Below are 19,311 nucleotides of genomic sequence, written 5' to 3'. Positions count from 1 at the left end.
CTTTAAGGTATGCGGACAAGTTCCCTGGAGATACTGGTGCCATATACAGTAAATATATGATATTATTAAAACAAGTAGTTATGAGATCTCTTATGGCTGGCATATTCCTGTCTTTTATTATCATATCCTTCTTAATTTTGCAGGGATCTAAAAGAAAAATTGGAGAAGGAGGACAGTAAGAGGGAGTTTCTGTGCAACCAGAGTAGTCTGAACAGCACACACTGCATTCACTGCCTACAACCCTTCCAGTTCCTGATTAACAGCAAGCGCCAGTGCAAAGACTGCCAGTTATATGTCTGCAAGAACTGCAGCCGCTACAACAAGAAAGAGCAGGGCTGGGTGTGTGATACATGCAGGGTCTCGAGGTAGGAGATGTTTGTTCTATAGCACTATCATTGTCCAAATGTTTAGTACCTCCTAGAAAGAAAAGAAATTCTGATAGTAAAACAACTAGTGTTTAGCATTCAAAGCGGAATTCGGGCCGAAGTTTAGGAAAACTTTGATTCGCACCTCATGGTAACAATTCAGTTTTTCTTAAAATGGTGGATGCACGTGTTACAAAGTGAAAGTAATAAACCAAGGAACGCAAGATACCCAGCATTGTGTGCAGAGAGCCAACCCGCATATAGCCATCCCCTGCCGGAGTGACAACCAATACTATCCAGTCTGCACCCCTTAGTGGGAAGCCAGGTCTTAATGATGACTATCCTCATCTTTTGCTGGCTTTACTTCTTTCAAATCATCCTTCAAAGTCACCACGTCCTATAAAATTCAGCAAGATGCAGAGAGAGGAGGAGCTGGATGTTCCTGATGATACTCTCATTGATATTAGATGATGTTGAAAAGGAGGAAAAGCAGATGGCAGAAGAAGGGCTCCCACCTGTAGGGCAGGAGAGCGCTGGGGTTGGAGAGAAGTGGGTATGCCAGCGCTGATTAATATTCTGTGTTTAAAGTCAAATAACCTGCAGGAGATTGCAAGGAAGAACAACAATAATACGCATATTGTCCCCCACCTAACCAGCCAAACCACATACCAGCAACAGCCCCTATTTAAAGGAGCCGCGCGGCCATTAACAATAAAGAAGGACTATATAGTGCAGTCTTCATTATTAAATGAATGGCTACTGCGGGCTAGTTGGCCGCGCAGTTCTTCACCACAGCATGGCCGTAACCCGCCTGCAGCACGGCCGCTTAGTGTGGCCATACCCTAAGGTAGAGTGGCCTTTTGGCCTGGGTATACCTGATTTATAGTGATTTGTGACAAATTAATTCGGAACAAATAGAAATTCTTGGCTAACTTTGACGAAGTTGCCGAATCAAATATTTTTAAACTTCGCTCTAAAAACAAGATTAGAAATATATTATGTACAGTTGAAACCAGAAGTTTACATACATTATATAAAAGATACATATGCATGTTTTTCTCAATATCTGACATGAAATCAGAATAAACCTTTCCTGTTTTTGGTCAATTAGGGTTACCATTATTATTATTATTTGCCAAATGCCAGAATAATGAGAGAGAGAATGTTTTAAGGCATTTTTATTACTTTCTGCAATGTCAAAAGTTTACATACACTAAGATTACTATGCCTTTAAACAATTCTGAACTGCCCATATGATGATGTCATGTGTTTGGAAGCTTCTGTGAGGTTTGTTGGCAACATCTGAATTAATTAGAGACACACCTGTGGATGTATTTAAATGCACACCTGAAACACACTGCTTCTTTGTGTAGCATCATGGGAAAGTCTAAATAAATCAGCCAAGATATCAGGAAGAGAATTGTGGACTTGCACAAGTCTGGCTCAACCTTGGGTGCAATTTCAAGATACCTGAAGGTGCCTCCATTATCTGTGCAAACCATTATACGCAAGTACAAACAAGATGGGAATGTCCAGCCATCATACCGCTCAGGAAGGAGACGGGTTCTATGTCTCAGGGATGAACGTACCTTGGTCCGACATGTGCATATCAACCCAAGAACAAAAGCAAAAGACCTTGTGAAGATGATGGCAGAAGCTGGTAAGATTGTATTAATACCCACAGTGTACTGTATCAACATGGGCTGAAAGGTCACTCTGCCAGGAAGAAGTCATTATTCCAAAGGAAACATAAAAAAGCCAGATTAATGTTTGCAAATGTACACAGAAACAAAGACCTACATTTTTGGAGACATATCCTGTGGTCTGATGAAACTAAAATTGAACTTTTTGGCCATAATGGCCACCGTTATGTTTGGAGGAAAAATGGAGAAGCTTGGAAGCCTAAGAACACCATCCCAACTGTGAAACACAAGGGTGGCAGCATCATGTTGTGGGGCTGTTTTGCTGCAGGAGGGACTGGTGCACTTCACAAATTAGATGGCTTCATCAGGAAAGAAGATTATGTGGAAATACTGAAGCAACATGCCAGGAAGTTAAATCTTGGGCGGAAATGGGTCATCCAAATGGACAATGACCCGAAGCATACTGCCAAACTGGTTACAAAGTGGCTTAAGGATAAGTCAATGTTTTGGAGTGGCCATCACAAAGCCCTGATCTCAATCCTAATGAAAATGTATGGGCAAAGCTGAAAAGGCCGGTGCGAGCAAGGCGACCAACAAACATGGCTCAGTTACACCAGTTTTGTCAGGAGGAATGGGCCCAAATTCCGACCAACTATTTTGAGAAGAATATCCAAAACGTTTGACCCAAGTCATACAGTTTAAGGGCAATGGTACCTAATATTAATGAAATGTATGTAAACTTTTGACTTTGCAGAAAGTAATAAAAATTCCTTAGAACATTCTCTCTCTCATTATTCTGGCATTTGGCAAATAATAATAATTATGGTAATCCTTATTGACCAATAACAGGAAAGGTTTATTCTGATTTCATGTCAGATATTGAGAAAAACATGCATATCTGTCTTTTTATATAGTGTATGTAAACTTCTGGTTTCAACTGTATGTTATTACCTAATGACAGAGAAAATCCACATTACTCTTTCATTTTATCATTTAGTGAAATAATTGAATAATCAACTTTGTTTTTATCCCACAGCACATAATGGCTCATTAAAAAATATAATCTGTGGTATATCTTCTAAAGCAGGGATGCCCAACCTGCAGCCCACCAGCTGTTACAAGATTCCACATGCTCTGATAGCTGTAGGGTGTTTGGGCATGCTGGGAGTTGTAGTTTTGCAACAGCTGGACGGCTGCAGGTTGGGCATCCCTGTTCTATAGAGACATGGCACACTGCTACCATGGGGCTGGTGGCAGGAGAGCACCTGACAATGAATTGCTTCAACTGTTCATGTGCTAAAACCACTAGCGGGAGCTCTCTGCATACAGAGTCATACAGCTCACTACAGCTCATATAGAGCTCCCTCTAGTGGTGACTATCTGCATTTTTAATAAAGGGATAGACAACTTCTGCCCATATGCATACAGTATTTGCCAACAGTCCTGAAATTGCAGGGACTGTCCCTAATGTTCAGAGAAAATCTCGACAAAATCAAGTTGTCCTGAGCTAAAATCGTGTGGGGCTTATTCAAGCACTACCCATAAGTGGCCCTTCCTGGGTGGCCTTAGGACTTTCCCAGGAATAGGGCTTAAAATCCTTGAATTTACCATCAATAATGTTGGTAAATATGCATATGCTGTTAGGATGTCATATAAAGGGGTTACCAATTTGGGACCCCCCTTCTATGAGCCAGAATGAAGGATCATTCAGTAAGAATGGCAGACTGAAGTCATCCTTGTCTTACATGGACCACCTTTCATCTGAATGACCAACATGTAATACTACACCTCCTGTGCATCAGCAGCTCAAGGAGTAACGCCTGACTCGCTGCGGCTTCCTCTGGTAAAATTAACTTATGGAAATCGTTTGAATAGGGTGGTCTCTGATTTAATAACCTCTTTTAGTCAAGAACAGACCCCCTCTATACAGTTGTTTTATTAAATTAATCAGCACGGAAATTTTGATTTAAGCAATGTTATGAGGCTATTTTTAGAGAGTTGATTGTGCGAACAGGAATATGTAATTCCACTCAAGCAATACTCTGCTCCACTTCATCTTGAGAATGTGATACAATCTGTGCTCTTTGAGCAGTTCTGTAAGCAGAATTCCAGTTCTCCCAGTTCTACAATAAGCAACGGTTACAAAGGGGACATGCAAAGAGGGAAAGTTTGCCAGCAAATGTAATTCTATATTGTGTCAACACCACTGCACCTGACTATAATATGTACTGCCCTACAAAAATACTGGGCCTCATGTACAAAAACTGTATGAAAAAAATATGGTCCATTTTACCAGCAAAAACTCATCGCTGGCCGCTCATGGATTCCAATGGATTCCCATTCATGTCTAAATATATTACAGATGGAGATGCCCTGTTATGTTTCTTACCAATACTCCTCTGTTGTCCACAGAACGGTGAAGATCGGATCCCATGAATGGTATCATGACCATGTACGCTCTAGATTCAAGCGGTTTGGCAGCGCCAAAGTGTTGCGCTCTCTGTACCTAAGGAAGCAGTCTGATAGAGGTGGGTCTGACGTGACGGGTATGACTAAGATGACTTTGCATTGTCTCATTGTGTTTGCTTAATCTGAACACATTGGTCCAATAAAATAAGCAGCATTGAAGATAAAAAATGGAAAGCTCTGTAAAGTATATAAAAAAATTAATGAGATGGACCACGTCTATGTCTGCCTTGTTGAGGGGCAGTCAGTTCTGCTCAACTGCGCCTATATTCACATCTGCATCAGAGGAGGCAGACAGCTCTGTTTCTCTGCAGACAGACTCCATTGTAAATCATCAGTGGTGCCCGTTGTGCCACGGATCTTGGACTGCATTGCATCCGTCATGAAGAGTAAGCACGATGCAGATGTGAACAAAATATAATATGCTTAGGTGTTTTCACTATACTGTCTGGAAGACATGCAGTCGAGTCACATTATTATACCCACCAGCTAATATCCAGAGTAATCACTGTGTGCAGCACAGAGCAGCTAGACGGACTGGGAGGGACTCAATAAGGTCCTGGTAGATTTCCCCAGTTATCTGGAGCCATGCTGACTGCTGTGCATCCCACAACTGCTGGAGGGAGGGTGGTGGAGGATCCATAGAGTGAACATGATGATCCAGGTGGTCCCACAGATGCTCAGTTGGGTTTAAGTCTGGGAAATAAAGGGCCAGGGTAGTGCTTGGAAGTCTTGGTCATGCTCATCCAACCAATGTCACACATTTCTAATATGACATGTCGCATGGTCATGCTGGAAAATCCCATCAGCCCCAGGGATGAGAATCAGCATGTATGGGTGAACGTGATGTGCAAGGATGGATTCTTAACTCAGAGAATGCTGTGAAAACATTCCTCAGACCATAACGCTGTCACCACCAGCTTGTGGTCTTCTAGCAATGGTTGCAGGGTGTTTTCTGATGTTTCTCGCCTGACTTGTCAACGACCATCCTTTCGATAAAGCAGAAAATGGGACTCATCGGAGAAGGCAACCCTCTGCCAATCAGCGGAGGTTTAATTCAGATACTGACGGGAAAATTGAAGCCTTTTCTGCTGATGCAACTTTGTTAGTAGAGGTGCAGTCACCATCCTTCTGCTGCATAGCCCCATACACAGTAGGGTTCGTAGAACTGTTGTTTTAACCCCTTGGTTCATTTTGGTGGTGATCTGCTCCACTTCTGTAGAGTGTCAGTCCGCCCTTGCTCACTTTGTAGCTGACATTCACCTCTCACATCAATGGCATGTGGTGTTCTGAAGTTTCCACATTGCTTATTCTCAATGGTGCCATTTGTCTACTCACAATACACTTTCTCCACAGCAGCACAAGAACAGTTCACAAACTGTGCAGTTCCAGAAATTCTGGCACCCTTGGCCCAAAAGCCAATAATTATTCCTAATTATGTAACTGTGATTAATCATCTCTTTCATCCATCACTGCAATGAGGGATATGTGTGCAGACAGCCTATCACACACCTTATGCACTCACCAACCCAGCTCACGACAAGTGACTTCCTCCATGAGCTACGCGCTGCCGACATCGAAAGTAGGAAGTGGTCATAATAATGTGACTTCACCATGTATGAACAACTTTGTAATGATAGGTAGAGGTCCACGTGGTCACTGTTATATTGAAATCCACCTATAGATGGCGCTAAATGTTGTTTCATCCTAAACAGAATTAGTTTGATTGTATAGCTGACCATGTACATCTGTATTTCTGGACAGGAATTCAGGATAGAGTACAGAGCATGCCCGATATCAACCGTAAGTAATCTGCTCTTCTTCATTTTACTAATCAGGTAGAGAATGGAGTAATCCTAGTTAGGCTACTTTCACACTAGCGTTCGGGTGTCCGCTCGTGCGCTCCGTTTGAAGGGGCTCACGAGCGGCCCCGAACGCATCCGTCTGGCCCCAATGCATTCTCAGTGGAGGCGGATCCACTGAGAATGCATCCGCCTGCCAGCGCTCAGCCTCCGCTCAGTGAGCGGACACCTGAACGCTGCTTGCAGCGTTCGGGTGTCCGCCTGGCCGTGCGGAGGCGAGCGGATCCGTCCACACTTACAATGTAAGTCAATGGGGACGGATCCGCTTGAAGATGACACCATATGGCTCAATCTTCAAGCGCATCCGTTCCCCATTGACTTACAATGTAAAGTCTGAACGGATCCGCTCAGGCTACTTTCATACTTAGAAAATTTTCTAAGTTTTAATGCAGACGGATCCGTTCTGAACGGATGCGAACGTCTGCATTATCGGAGCGGATCCGTCTGATGAAACATCAGACGGATCCGCTCCGAACGCTAGTGTGAAAGTAGCCTTACATAGAACATGAACCAGGCAAATTTTACACAATGATTACACATTATCTGTCAGTTTTACCATTCATTAACAGGATTTCATGTTTTTTTGGCTGCCGAGTTATTCAGGTGGAACCTGTTAAAACATTTTTCACCTGAAACCACGGAAGTTTGGGGTTAAATATGTTTGGTTTTGGTTTTGTGTGTATGTTTGTTTTTTGCACATTGACGCACTGTACCTGCTAAAAGATAATATCAGAGTGGCACACAGGACTGTGGGTCTCCTGTAAGGGGCTGGTCACATTAAGTTTTTGTCCCACGTTTAACATATATGTTGGGAAAAAATCCATACTCCATGGTTTTCTATCCTTCAGCGTCCTGCAAAGAAATGTATATGTTAACCTATATGTTTCTTTTACAGTGGAACTCTATGGTGATGGATACAATATGTTTTTATATAAGAAAAACGTGGGATAAAAACGTGATGTGAACACAGCCTATGGCAATAATAATATGGCATAACAAGTTAAACCAATAGAACTATTAAAAAAGTTCTCATCAAATATACATTCAGAAGAACATACGTGTTTTTGACCATGCGCTATAAAACCATGGACTGCCGTTAAAAAAATATGTTTTTCAGTGCAGTTGTGGCCATGGGACCCTGGTGTAGACCAATCAAATAGGGATTATACTGATATAGATGTGCTGGTCAAACTATTATTGAACAGTGGGGTGACGGAGATAGCAATGATAGTAGTGTGGTTATATTGTTCACTGAGGGACTTTGTGCCACCTGGTGGTCATAAGTGGTAAAGCATTTCTTCAGTCTTACTTTTTCTCATATGACACAATTTAAGATTCTAGATAATAAAAAAAAAAAGAACTTTATTTCTTAGAACTGTACACAAAATGTATTCTGTCAGTCGTTCATAATATAAAGCTTATAGGTATTTCAACTCCAGGCACCTTACACACAGACACCAATATACAGAGACACAACTTGAAGTACCTTAGCCCCAATGCAAAATCTGTAATCTGCCCCCCCCCCAACTATCACATGTCATCATATGCAGAAGATACAATATTGTAAACCTCATAGTTGTATGAAGCTGTCATACAATACCACGTATATAGGTTCTTCTTGTTCCTCCATGTGCCTCCAATTCATATTTCCAGTGAGATTATATAAAAATACAATAGAAATAAAATTGTTCCATTGGTTTGCCCATCCAATTTTAAAGGGGTTATCTCATGACTAATGTACAAAACGAACATCAGACGTCATATAGCACATGACAATTTCTTTCTAACAAAGCTAGAACCAGCCCTGTACCTCACATGGATCCAGAGATCTCCCCATTTATTGCTCTGCTAGATTTATATCAAGCTGACAGCTCAAGGGGAGTGTCTTTTCTGCTGCAGCTCAGGGGGCGTGTCTCAGCTCTCCCTATCACAGCTCAGGGGGCGTGTCTCAGCTCTCCCTATCACAGCTCAGGGGGCGTGTCCATGCTCTACCTATCACAGCTCCGGAGGCAGTTGAAGGATGAAACTGAGCATGTGTGGCCGAGTGAATCAGACAAAGAAATGAGAAAAAAACAAACAGCAGGTGGCGCTATACAGATACATTTTATTGAATAACTCAGTGGCTATGCTACATTTTTACTACATGCAATTACAAAATAATTCTGATCCAGGTGCTGGTTTGAAAACCACAGAATACTTTTCGTGGGACAACGCCTTTACCAAACTGCTGACTAAGGCTGCAGTGTTCTCACCCGTTTAATTATTTCTTGATTCATCTTATCATGTACAGAACTCTAATGTCCTAATATAATACTGGAGCTCTCCAGCGGGTCGGGGGCAGTACAGATATGGATCTTTTCCTCTAACTGTACTGACTGTACGAATATTACATGGAAAATCATTTCCAGTCAATATCCTGCCATTCCTAATTGCAGCTGTTAGATTAGTAAGCAATCAACCACATATTAGGGGAGATTTATCCAAACTGGTGTAAAGGAAAACTGGCTTAGTTGCCGATAGCAACCAATCAAATTCTACCTTTAATTTTCCAAAGGAGCTCTGAAACATGAAAGGTCAAATCTGATTGGTTCTACTTTACAGCCAGTTCTACTTTACACCAGTATTGATAAATCCCTATGTTCTTTTAAAATGTGATTATGTCTTTTCCACCAGGAGAATATCTGCGCCAGGCGAGGGCTGGGATGTTTGCTGATGAGGATGATGATGTACTGGACGGTGCAGAAGCTCAGCGTTATAGTATGGTAACCACATACAACTGCTCTCATCAAGACACTTAACTGCACTCTGCTTTTGCCTGATATGAAGCCCTGGGTTTCGAAATCATTGATCACCACTAGAGATGAGCGAAGCGACTTCGGATGCTACAGCCAAAGTCGCTTTGCAAAAAAAAATTTGCTATAATACTGTACGGAGATTTATCTCTGTACAGTATTAGAATGTATGGGCTCTGATGAGCCGAAGTAAGTTATTCACGAAGTCACGTGAGAAACCTTGGAACTGAACTCTGCTTCGGTACCAAGGTACCACTCGAAACTGAAGCCAAGTTTGGTTCCAAGTTTTGAAGAGGTTTTTCACTGTAATAATCAATTACCGAAGTTATTCAACAAAATCTCCCGCGACTTCATAAATAACTTACTCATCGGAGCCCAGACAAATCTTCGTACAGTATTATAACAAATTTTTTAACAAAGCGGCTCTGGATGTAGCATCCGAAGCTCGCTTCGCTCATCTCTAATCACCACCACAACGCACTGTAGCCTAAAAGTTTTAATTAGAAAGAGGTTTTATGTATTGAGTCCCAAAAACTTGATTACTCGTAATACGGAGAATGTTTTTAACACTCTTAGCGTTACGTGGATCGGCCTTTCAGGATGCGGTTATTTGATGCTCCCCTCCTTAAAATCCTGCTTCCACCAACATCATGTCCTTCACAAGGTTTCCAGCCTGGCCTACAGATGAGACGTCGTTCCTGCTGTGAAGGCGCTAGAAGTGTTCACTGGAACTGGCACGGAAACCCGGTAAACGACATGACATTAGCAGAAGCAGGATTTTCAGAAGAGGAGCGTCATGAGCCCGGGTTCCCAAGAATCCACACAACTTCAGAACAGTAAGTATACGACAAATGTTCTGGTACAGGCATTATGTGTAATAGAAGTGAGATTGTGGGACCCACTGGGTCCTGAAAAGACTCCTATAAACAAAACATGGATACTGGTCGTGTGCATTCCACATTTTGTTTATCAGTACGTCCTGCCACATGATAGAAATGCCTATTCCTGTCCGCAAATACGGACAAGAATAGGACGTGTCCTATCTTTTTTTAAATGAATGAGTCCGCATCTAAATTGCATAACGGATGTGGACAGAAAAATATGGTCGTGTGAATGGGCCCTAAATAGATGCTGAATAGGCACCTTACACGTATACCGTACAAACAAAGCTATTTTACTTTTCAATATTTCAATCATTTTTTACACCCTTGATATAATACTCTAGTGGTCAGTCCATTTTGACCCATCTCAGTGGGTTAATTTCATAGGCTGGGTTCACGCCAGTCGTAAAGTATAATGAGTAAAGGGTACCTATAATTTTTACAGATTGGGGTGAGAGCTTTGGTTGCTGAGACCTAAAACCAAGGGGCAGAAGCTCCCCGCTGAGCTCTGTGAACCTTTGGTTTATGTTAGTTTCTGCTCGGCTCTCTGAGAGGTGATCATGAACGACTATGGAGATTGATCAAAACTGCTGCAAAGGAAAAGTGTCTTAGTTGCCCATAGCAACCAATCAGATTAATCCTTTCATTTTCCAAAGAAGCTCTGAAAAATGAAAGGTGTAATCTGATTGGTTGCTATGGGCAGCTAAACCACTTTTCCATTAAGCTGTACACCACACGCTCAGCTCCCCAAGCAGAGCAGAAACAAAGGGGTACAGCGTCCAGCGGAGTCCTTCTGCCCCTTTTTTTTTTATCACTTGGGGGGGGGGTCTCAGCATCCAAACCCCACTGATCAAAACTACTTCTGACATGCTACTTTAACATGTCAGAAATCAGTAAAAATGATAGTCACCCTTTAAAGGGAATCGGTCACCAGGTCACTTACCAGAAGTCTAGAGATCTTTCAATAAATTAAAATGTGGAACCAGCACTTGATGCTAAAATGTTTCTCCTGTTATAAGAGAAAAAAGCAGCAACATGATGTGAACACGGTGCAGGCAATTGCTGTCAAATAACGCATTTCGGACTAATCCAGTCCTTCTTCATAATGGAGGTGAATATGCCACTGAAAGTCTTAAATGCCTTATACAGTCCTACCCCTACAGAGAGGGATGTGTCCAGTATATAATAGAAAAAAACTAAAATATCTGAGAAATCAAACGTATATAACGTGATATAGATATACCGGTATACAGCTATAAATACGGTTCAGGCTATGAGGAAAGTGGTTAACAAACCTGCCAGTCTTTGATGGATGACAGATGGATACTAGCTACCTTCATGACCTGCGATCTTAAATTGTTAATTATTAAATTATTATTATTATTATTTATGATTTATCCTATTTATGCTGCTAATGTTTTAATTAGAGATGAGCGAATAGAAATTGACGAAGTGGAATTTAATCCGAATTTCAGGAAAAATTTGATTCGCACAGAATCCGAATTACCTTACGCTTTGTGGTAACAAATCTCATTTTTTACTAAAATGCCTGCTGCACGCAAGACATGGAGCAAGGAACTCTGGGAACGAGGGATCATCCACAATGCCATGCATGCATCCAATCAGCAGCCAGCCCTGTGGTGTCACAGCCCAAAAAATAGCCTCAGCCATCTTGGATTCAGTCATTTTCCAGTGTACTTAAAACTTTTATTTTGCTGTATAGAAGTTCAGGGAAAGGATAGGGAGGAATCATTCCACAGTATTGAAGCAGAACAGGGTTCAGTAGGGGAGTTTACAGCCTGGGTAATAGGAACAATCCTATTACACTTTGCTGCACTGACTGCGGATCCAAATTGCCATTATACAGGTCTGTAATTCCAGCAAACCGTTCTTGTCATTGGGGTGCAAGTGCTGTTTGATACAGCCATTAACAGGGTTTATTACAAGGAAATATTTATACGTCTTATTTGCCCTTGTGCGGTGTAGTTATAAGTTCTAAAGCATTTTTGCTTGTATTAGTGGAGAAAAAAAAGGGCTTATTAGCTGTTGTGTGGTGAAGTGAGAAAATGACAGCCCTTTTTGGCGTGTATTAGTGGCACAAAAATATATATTATTTACCTTTTAGCTGTGCATTTATATCTTCTGAAGCCATTTTTGGCGTGTATTAGTGGCAAAAAAATATATATTATATGCCGTTCAGCTGTGTAATTATATGTTCTAAAGCCTTTGGTGGCGTGTATAAGTGGAAAAAAATAAGGGCCTATTTGCCATTCAGCGGTGCAGTTATATGTTCTAAAGCCCTTTTTGATGTTTATAAGTGGCAAAAAAATCTATATTATTTGCCGTTCAGCGGTGCAGTCTTTTGTTCTAAAGCCCTTTTTGTCGTGTATTAGTGGCACAAAAAAAGGGCTTATTAGCCATTGTGTGGTGAAGTGAGAAAATTACAGACTTTTTTGGGGTGTTTTAATTTCCTTTTTATTTATTTATTTGATCTAACAGTATGTCAAACAGAGAAGTGCCAGCCCTGCACAGGGGAGGGGCAGAGGCCAAAATGTTTCTGGCGCAAGAACAGGTCGCAGCAGAGTAAGGGGGCGTGGCAGCAGGAGTCGCAGCGAGAGGCCTGAGCTCCTGGTGTCATCTAGCGGCCGTGTCTTGAACAGCAACCCAGCGGTTCTTAAATGGTTGACTCGTTCATCCACTTTGTCCCAAGTGACATCAGACACCCCCAGCCAAATGTCGGTGGGTTCGTCAGACACAACCCTTAGTTGGCATGGCCCGGCAGCAGGCCCTGTGCCCTCACCTGTCCTCAACCTGCCTCTGTCCTTTTCTGTTCCCTCAGGCAGAGAAGTATTATATGCTGTGGGCTTAGCTCCACTATACAGTGAGAACGAGCTACTAGAGGACAGTCAGCAGCTACTGGCCAGCCAAGATGTGGAGGAGACATCCGCCGCTTCCTCCGGTAGGCGGGCAAGTAGTTAAGAGGAGAGTGGCATGAGAGCTGGTGTTGCTAGCGGCAGTGCAGTTTCTAGGTAAAATTTCTCTCAGGGCGAGTGTCAAAAAAACTCCCCCCCCCCCCCCCCCTCAAAACTGCTCGATGAAATAAGTGTCTCCCCATTGTAAAAAATGTGGAACCACATTGCACGGACGGTCACAGTGACGCACCCACTGTCCCACAGACTCAGGCTCTCACTCACAGCAGGCTTCTTTCTCAGCACTGCTCCGGGCGGGCGGTAACAGGCAGGCAGTGCGGGCGGCGGTGCTCACCGCACTTACTGTACGTCACGTGGCGCGTGACGTACAGTGAGTGAGCGCCGCCGCCCGCACTGCCTGCCTGTGGGGGGACATTATTTTTAATAAGGATCACTATGGACATTATTTAGAATGGAGGCTGCTGTGGGTGTCATTATAACTGTATAATGTCTGATAGGCCTAGTCCTGAGTTATATTACCCTGCCCTGTATAATAATGTACCCTGATACCCTTTAGTCAGGGCCGGCTCCAGGTTCATGTGGGCCCTTGGGCGATAAATCCCAGTGGGCCCCCATGAGGCATTTTTTTACATTGACATGTCCCCCTGTGGCTCCTACACGGTATAATGACCCCCAGTGGCCCCTATACAGTATAATGACTACTAGTGGCCCTTCACACAGTATAATGACTACTAGTGGCCCTTTACACAGTATAATGAACCCCCAATTTCCCCCCCACACACTGTATAATGACCACCTGTGGCCCTGCATTCAGAATAATAACCCCCAGTCGCCCCTATTTAGAATAATGACCCCCCCAGTAGCCCCCACACTGGGGGAATACTGTATGGAGGGGGCTCTGGGGGTCATTATACTGAATGGAGGGTCATTGGTGATCATTATACTAAATGGGGGACACTGGGGGTCATTATACTATGTAAAGGGCCCTCACAGTATAATGACCCCACAGTGACCCTCCATTCAGAATAATGACCCCCAGTCGCCCCCACACTGGGGGTTATACTGTATGGAGGGGGCACGAGGGGTTATTATATTTAATGGGGGCTCTGGTGGTCATTATGCTAAATGGAGGGTCAATGGGGATCATTATACTAAATGGGGGGCACTGGGAGTCATTATACTGTGTAAGGGGCCCTCACAGTGTGATGAATGACCCCCCAGTGGCCCCCTCACATACCTATCATTGCAGGGGAGCTGGCGGTCCTGTCATTCACTAACCGCAGCTCCCTGCGCTCCTTCTCTCCTCCGGCCCGCTGCAGCAGTGAGCCAGGCCTGGAGGAGAGAAGGAGAAGTGCAGTGATGTAGCTAGAACTGACTGGGGCCCACAGCGAAATTAAGTACGCCCCCCTCCCCCCCCAATGTGGGTTCACATTACGTTTTTCCTATCGGTTTGATGTATAGAAATGTGCAGCACTCCACGTTTTTGTATCCTGCAGAGTCCAGTAAAAAATGCAGACGTTAATGTATATGTTTTTTCTACCATGGAACTGTATGGTGAACGGACGCCACTGTACGGCATCAGTCTGAGGCATCTGTTAACGCATACATTTTTGGTATACATTAAATGGATGGAAAAAATTTGATGTGAACCCAGCCCTAGTGTCAGAATAAGCACCAGTACACAGCGGAGCAGCGTGGCGGAGAGGGGAGGCCGCCATGTACTGACAGAGCGCTACCTGGTCCTGGTGGTCAGGGATGGGGACTGTGTTTCCCAAGGATCATTATCTACTGGGAAATACAGGGCACAGCATAATGCACTAGAATCTATATAATATAAAGATATTAGCCCCACCCCCCGAATAATCATACGATTAGGGGGTCATTTATTATATAGAAATACGTCTATATTAGGCGTATATATGACACAGATTGTGGCGCAAAAGGTCCTTAACACCGCAATCTGTATCTTTTCCCGCTCATGCCAGGTCTAAAAAAAGTGGTGTGGGCAGGGAAAGGGATACAGTTATGGCCATGCAGTTATTGGATACCACCGCCATATAGTGATAACACCGCCATATAGTGATACCACCGCCATATAGTGATAACACCGCCATATAGTGATAACACCGCCATACAATGATAAAACCACCATACAGTGACCGGATAAGGCTACTTTCACACTAGCGTTCGGGGCTCCGCTTGTGAGCTCCGTTTGAAGGGTCTCACAAGCGGCCCCGAACGGATCCGTACGGCCCTAATGCATTCTGAGTGGACGCAGATCCGCTTAGAATGCATCAGTTTGGCACCGTTTGTCCTCCGCTCCGCTCAGCAGGCGGACCCCTGAACGCAGCTTGCAGCATTCGGGTGTCCGCCTGGCCGTGCGGAGGCAAACGGATCCGTTCAGACTTACAATGCAAGTCAATGGGGACGGATCCGTTTGAAGCTGACACAATATTGCTCAATTTTCAAACGGATCCGTCCCCCATTGACTTTCAATGTAAAGTCAAAACAGATCCGTTTGCATTATCATGAACAAACATGTTCATGGTAATGCAAACGGATCCGTTCTGAACGGATCTAAGCGTTTGAAGTGAAAGTAGCCTTAACCACCTCAGCCCCCAGTGCTTAAACACCCTGAAAGACCAGGCCACTTTTTACACTTCTGACCTACACTACTTTCACCATTTATTGCTCGGTCATGCAACTTACCACCCAAATGAATTTTACCTCCTTTTCTTCTCACTAATAGAGCTTTCATTTGGTGGTATTTCATTGCTGCTGACATTTTTACTTTTTTTGTTATTAATCGAAATTTAACGATTTTTTTGCAAAAAAATGACATTTTTCACTTTCAGTTGTAAAATTTTGCAAAAAAAATGACATCCATATATAAATTTTGCTCTAAATTTATTGTTCTACATGTCTTTGATAAAAAAAAAATGTTTGGGTAAAAAAAAAATGGTTTGGGTAAAAGTTATAGCGTTTACAAACTATGGTACAAAAATGTGAATTTCCGCTTTTTGAAGCAGCTCTGACTTTCTGAGCACCTGTCATGTTTCCTGAGGTTCTACAATGGCCAGACAGTACAAACACCCCACAAATGACCCCATTTCGGAAAGTAGACACCCTAAGGTATTCGCTGATGGGCATAGTGAGTTCATAGAACTTTTTATTTTTTGTCACAAGTTAGCGGAAAATGATGATTTTTTTTTTTTTTTTTTTTTCTTACAAAGTCTCATATTCCACTAACTTGTGACAAAAAATAAAAACTTCCATGAACTCACTATGCCCATCACGAAATACCTTGGGGTCTCTTCTTTCCAAAATGGGGTCACTTGTGGGGTAGTTATACTGCCCTGGCATTCTAGGGGCCCAAATGTGTGGTAAGGAGTTTGAAATCAAATTCTGTAAAAACTGACCAGTGAAATCCGAAAGGTGCTCTTTGGAATGTGGGCCCCTTTGCCCACCCAGGCTGCAAAAAAGTGTCACACATCTGGTATCTCCGTATTCAGTAGAAGTTGGGGAATGTGTTTTGGGGTGTCATTTTACATATACCCATGCTGGGTGAGATAAATATCTTGGTCAAATGCCAACTTTGTATAAAAAAATGGGAAAAGTTGTCTTTTGCCAAGATATTTCTCTCACCCAGCATGGGTATATGTAAAAAGACACCCCAAAACACATTCCCCAACTTCTCCTGAATACGGAGATACCAGATGTGTGACACTTTTTTGCAGCCTAGGTGGGCAAAGGGGCCCATATTCCAAAGAGCACCTTTCGGATTTCACTCGTCATTTTTTACAGAATTTGATTTCAAACTCCTTACCACACATTTGGGCCCCTAGAATGCCAGGGCAGTATAACTACCCCACAAGTGACCCCATTTTGGAAAGAAGAGACCCCAAGGTATTCGCTGATGGGCATAGTGAGTTCATGGAAGTTTTTATTTTTTGTCACAAGTTAGTGGAATATGAGACTTTGTATGAAAAAAAAAAAAATATAAAAAAAATCATAATTTTCCACTAACTTGTGACAAAAAATAAAAAATTCTAGGAACTCGCCATGCCCCTCACGGAATACCTTGGGGTGTCTTCTTTCCAAAATGGGGTCACTTGTGGGGTAGTTATACTGCCCTGGCATTTTCCAGGGGCCCTAATGTGTGGTAAGTAGGTAAATGACCAGTGAAATCCAAAAGGTGCTCTTTGGTATATGGGCCCCTTTGCCCACCTAGGCTGCAAAAAAGTGCCACACATGTGGTATCTCCGTACTCAGGAGAAGTTGGGGAATGTGTTTTGGGGTGTCTTTTTACATATACCCATGCTGGGTGAGAGAAATATCTTGGCAAAAGACAACTTTTCCCATTTTTTTATACAAAGTTGGCATTTGACCAAGATATTTATCTCACCCAGCATGGGTATATGTAAAATGACACCCCAAAACACATTCCCCACCTTCTCCTGAGTACGGAGATACCAGATGTGTGACACTTTTTTGCAGCCTAGGTGGGCAAAGGGGCCCATATTCCAAAGAGCACCTTTCGGATTTCACTCGTCATTTTTTACAGAATTTGATTTCAAACTCCTTACCACACATTTGGGCCCCTAAAATACCAGGGCATTATACCTACCCCACAAGTGACCCCATTTTGGAAAGAATAGACCCCAAGGTATTCGCTGATGGGCATAGTGAGTTCATGGAAGTTTTTATTTTTTGTCACAAGTTAGTGGAATATGAGACTTTGTATGAAAAAAAAAAAAAAAAAAAAAAATCATCATTTTCCACTAACTTGTGACAAAAAATAAAAAATTCTAGGAACTCGCCATGCCCCTCACGGAATACCTTGGGGTGTCTTCTTTCCAAAATGGGGTCACTTGTGGGGTAGTTATACTGCCCTGGCATTTTCCAGGGGCCCTAATGTGTGGTAAGTAGGTAAATGACCAGTGAAATCCTAAAGGTGCTCTTTGGAATATGGGCCCCTTTGCCCACCTAGGCTGCAAAAAAGTGTCACACATCTGGTATCTCCATACTCGGGAGAAGTTGGGGAATGTGTTTTGGGGTGTCTTTTTACATATACCCATGCTGGGTGAGAGAAATATCTTGGCAAAAGACAACTTTTCCCATTTTTTTATACAAAGTTGGCATTTGACCAAGATATTTATCTCACCCAGCATGGGTATATGTAAAATGACACCCCAAAACACATTCCCCAACTTCTCCTGAGTACGGCGATACCAGATGTGTGACACTTTTTTGCAGCCTAGATGCGCAAAGGGGCCCAAATTCCTTTTAGGAGGGCATTTTTAGACATTTGGATACCAGACTTCTTCTCACGCTTTGGGGCCCCTAGAATGCCAGGGCAGTATAAATACCCCACATGTGACCCCATTTTGGAAAGAAGACACCCCAAGGTATTCAATGAGGGGCATGGCGAGTTCATAGAAATTTTTTTTTTTTGGCACAAGTTAGCGGAAATTGATATTTTTTATTTTTTTCTCACAAAGTCTCCCGTTCCGCTAACTTGGGACAAAAATTTCAATCTTTCATGGACTCAATATGCCCCTCACGGAATACCTGGGGGTGTCTTCTTTCCGAAATGGGGTCACATGTGGGGTATTTATACTGCCCTGGCATTCTAGGGGCCCTAAAGCGTGAGAAGAAGTCTGGAATATAAATGTCTAAAAAATTTTTCGCATTTGGATTCCGTGAGGGGTATGGTGAGTTCATGTGAGATTTAATTTTTTGTCACAAGTTAGTGGAATATGAGACTTTGTAAGAAAAAAAAATAATAATTCCGCTAACTTGGGCCAAAAAAATGTCTGAATGGAGCCTTACAGGGGGGTGATCAATGACAGGGGGGTGATCAATGACAGGGGGGTTGATCAATGACAGGGGGGTTGATCAATGACAGGGGGTTGATCAATGACAGGGGGGTGATCAGGGAGTCTATATGGGGTGATCCCCACAGTCATTGATCATGCCCGTGTAAGGCTTCATTCAGACGTCCGGATGCGTTTTGCGGATCCGATCCATCTATCAGTGGATCCGTAAAAATCATGCGGACGTCTGAATGGAGCTTTACAGGGGGGTGATCAATGACAGGGGGGTAATCAATGACAGGGGGGTGATCAGGGAGTCTATATGGGGTGATCACCACAGTCATTGATCATGCCCCTGTAAGGCTTCATTCAGACGTCCGGATGCGTTTTGCGGATCCGATCCATCTATCAGTGGATCCGTAAAAATCATGCGGACGTCTGAATGGAGCTTTACAGGGGGGTGATCAATGACAGGGGGGTAATCAATGACAGGGGGGTGATCAGGGAGTCTATATGGGGTGATCACCACAGTCATTGATCATGCCCCTGTAGTGCT

General features: G+C 43.0%; 1 protein-coding gene across 10 annotated transcripts in view; it reads left to right on the top strand.

Moving 5' to 3' along the window:
* The window catches only part of MLPH (melanophilin), a 114,128-nt gene that overhangs the window by 33,090 nt on the left and 61,727 nt on the right, over positions 1–19,311 (top strand). For all 10 annotated transcript variants that reach the window (XM_040439879.1, XM_040439884.1, XM_040439883.1 and 7 more), the window contains exons 3-6: positions 144–365; positions 4,421–4,536; positions 6,239–6,277; positions 9,010–9,098. In XM_040439879.1, the coding sequence (XP_040295813.1) occupies positions 144–365; positions 4,421–4,536; positions 6,239–6,277; positions 9,010–9,098 (466 nt within the window). The remainder of the gene's footprint in view (positions 1–143; positions 366–4,420; positions 4,537–6,238; positions 6,278–9,009; positions 9,099–19,311) is intronic.

The sequence above is a fragment of the Bufo bufo genome, chromosome 7 (genome assembly GCF_905171765.1).
Source record: "Bufo bufo chromosome 7, aBufBuf1.1, whole genome shotgun sequence".
NCBI lineage: Eukaryota > Metazoa > Chordata > Amphibia > Anura > Bufonidae > Bufo > Bufo bufo.
This window is presented reverse-complemented; position numbering and strand designations above follow the sequence as displayed.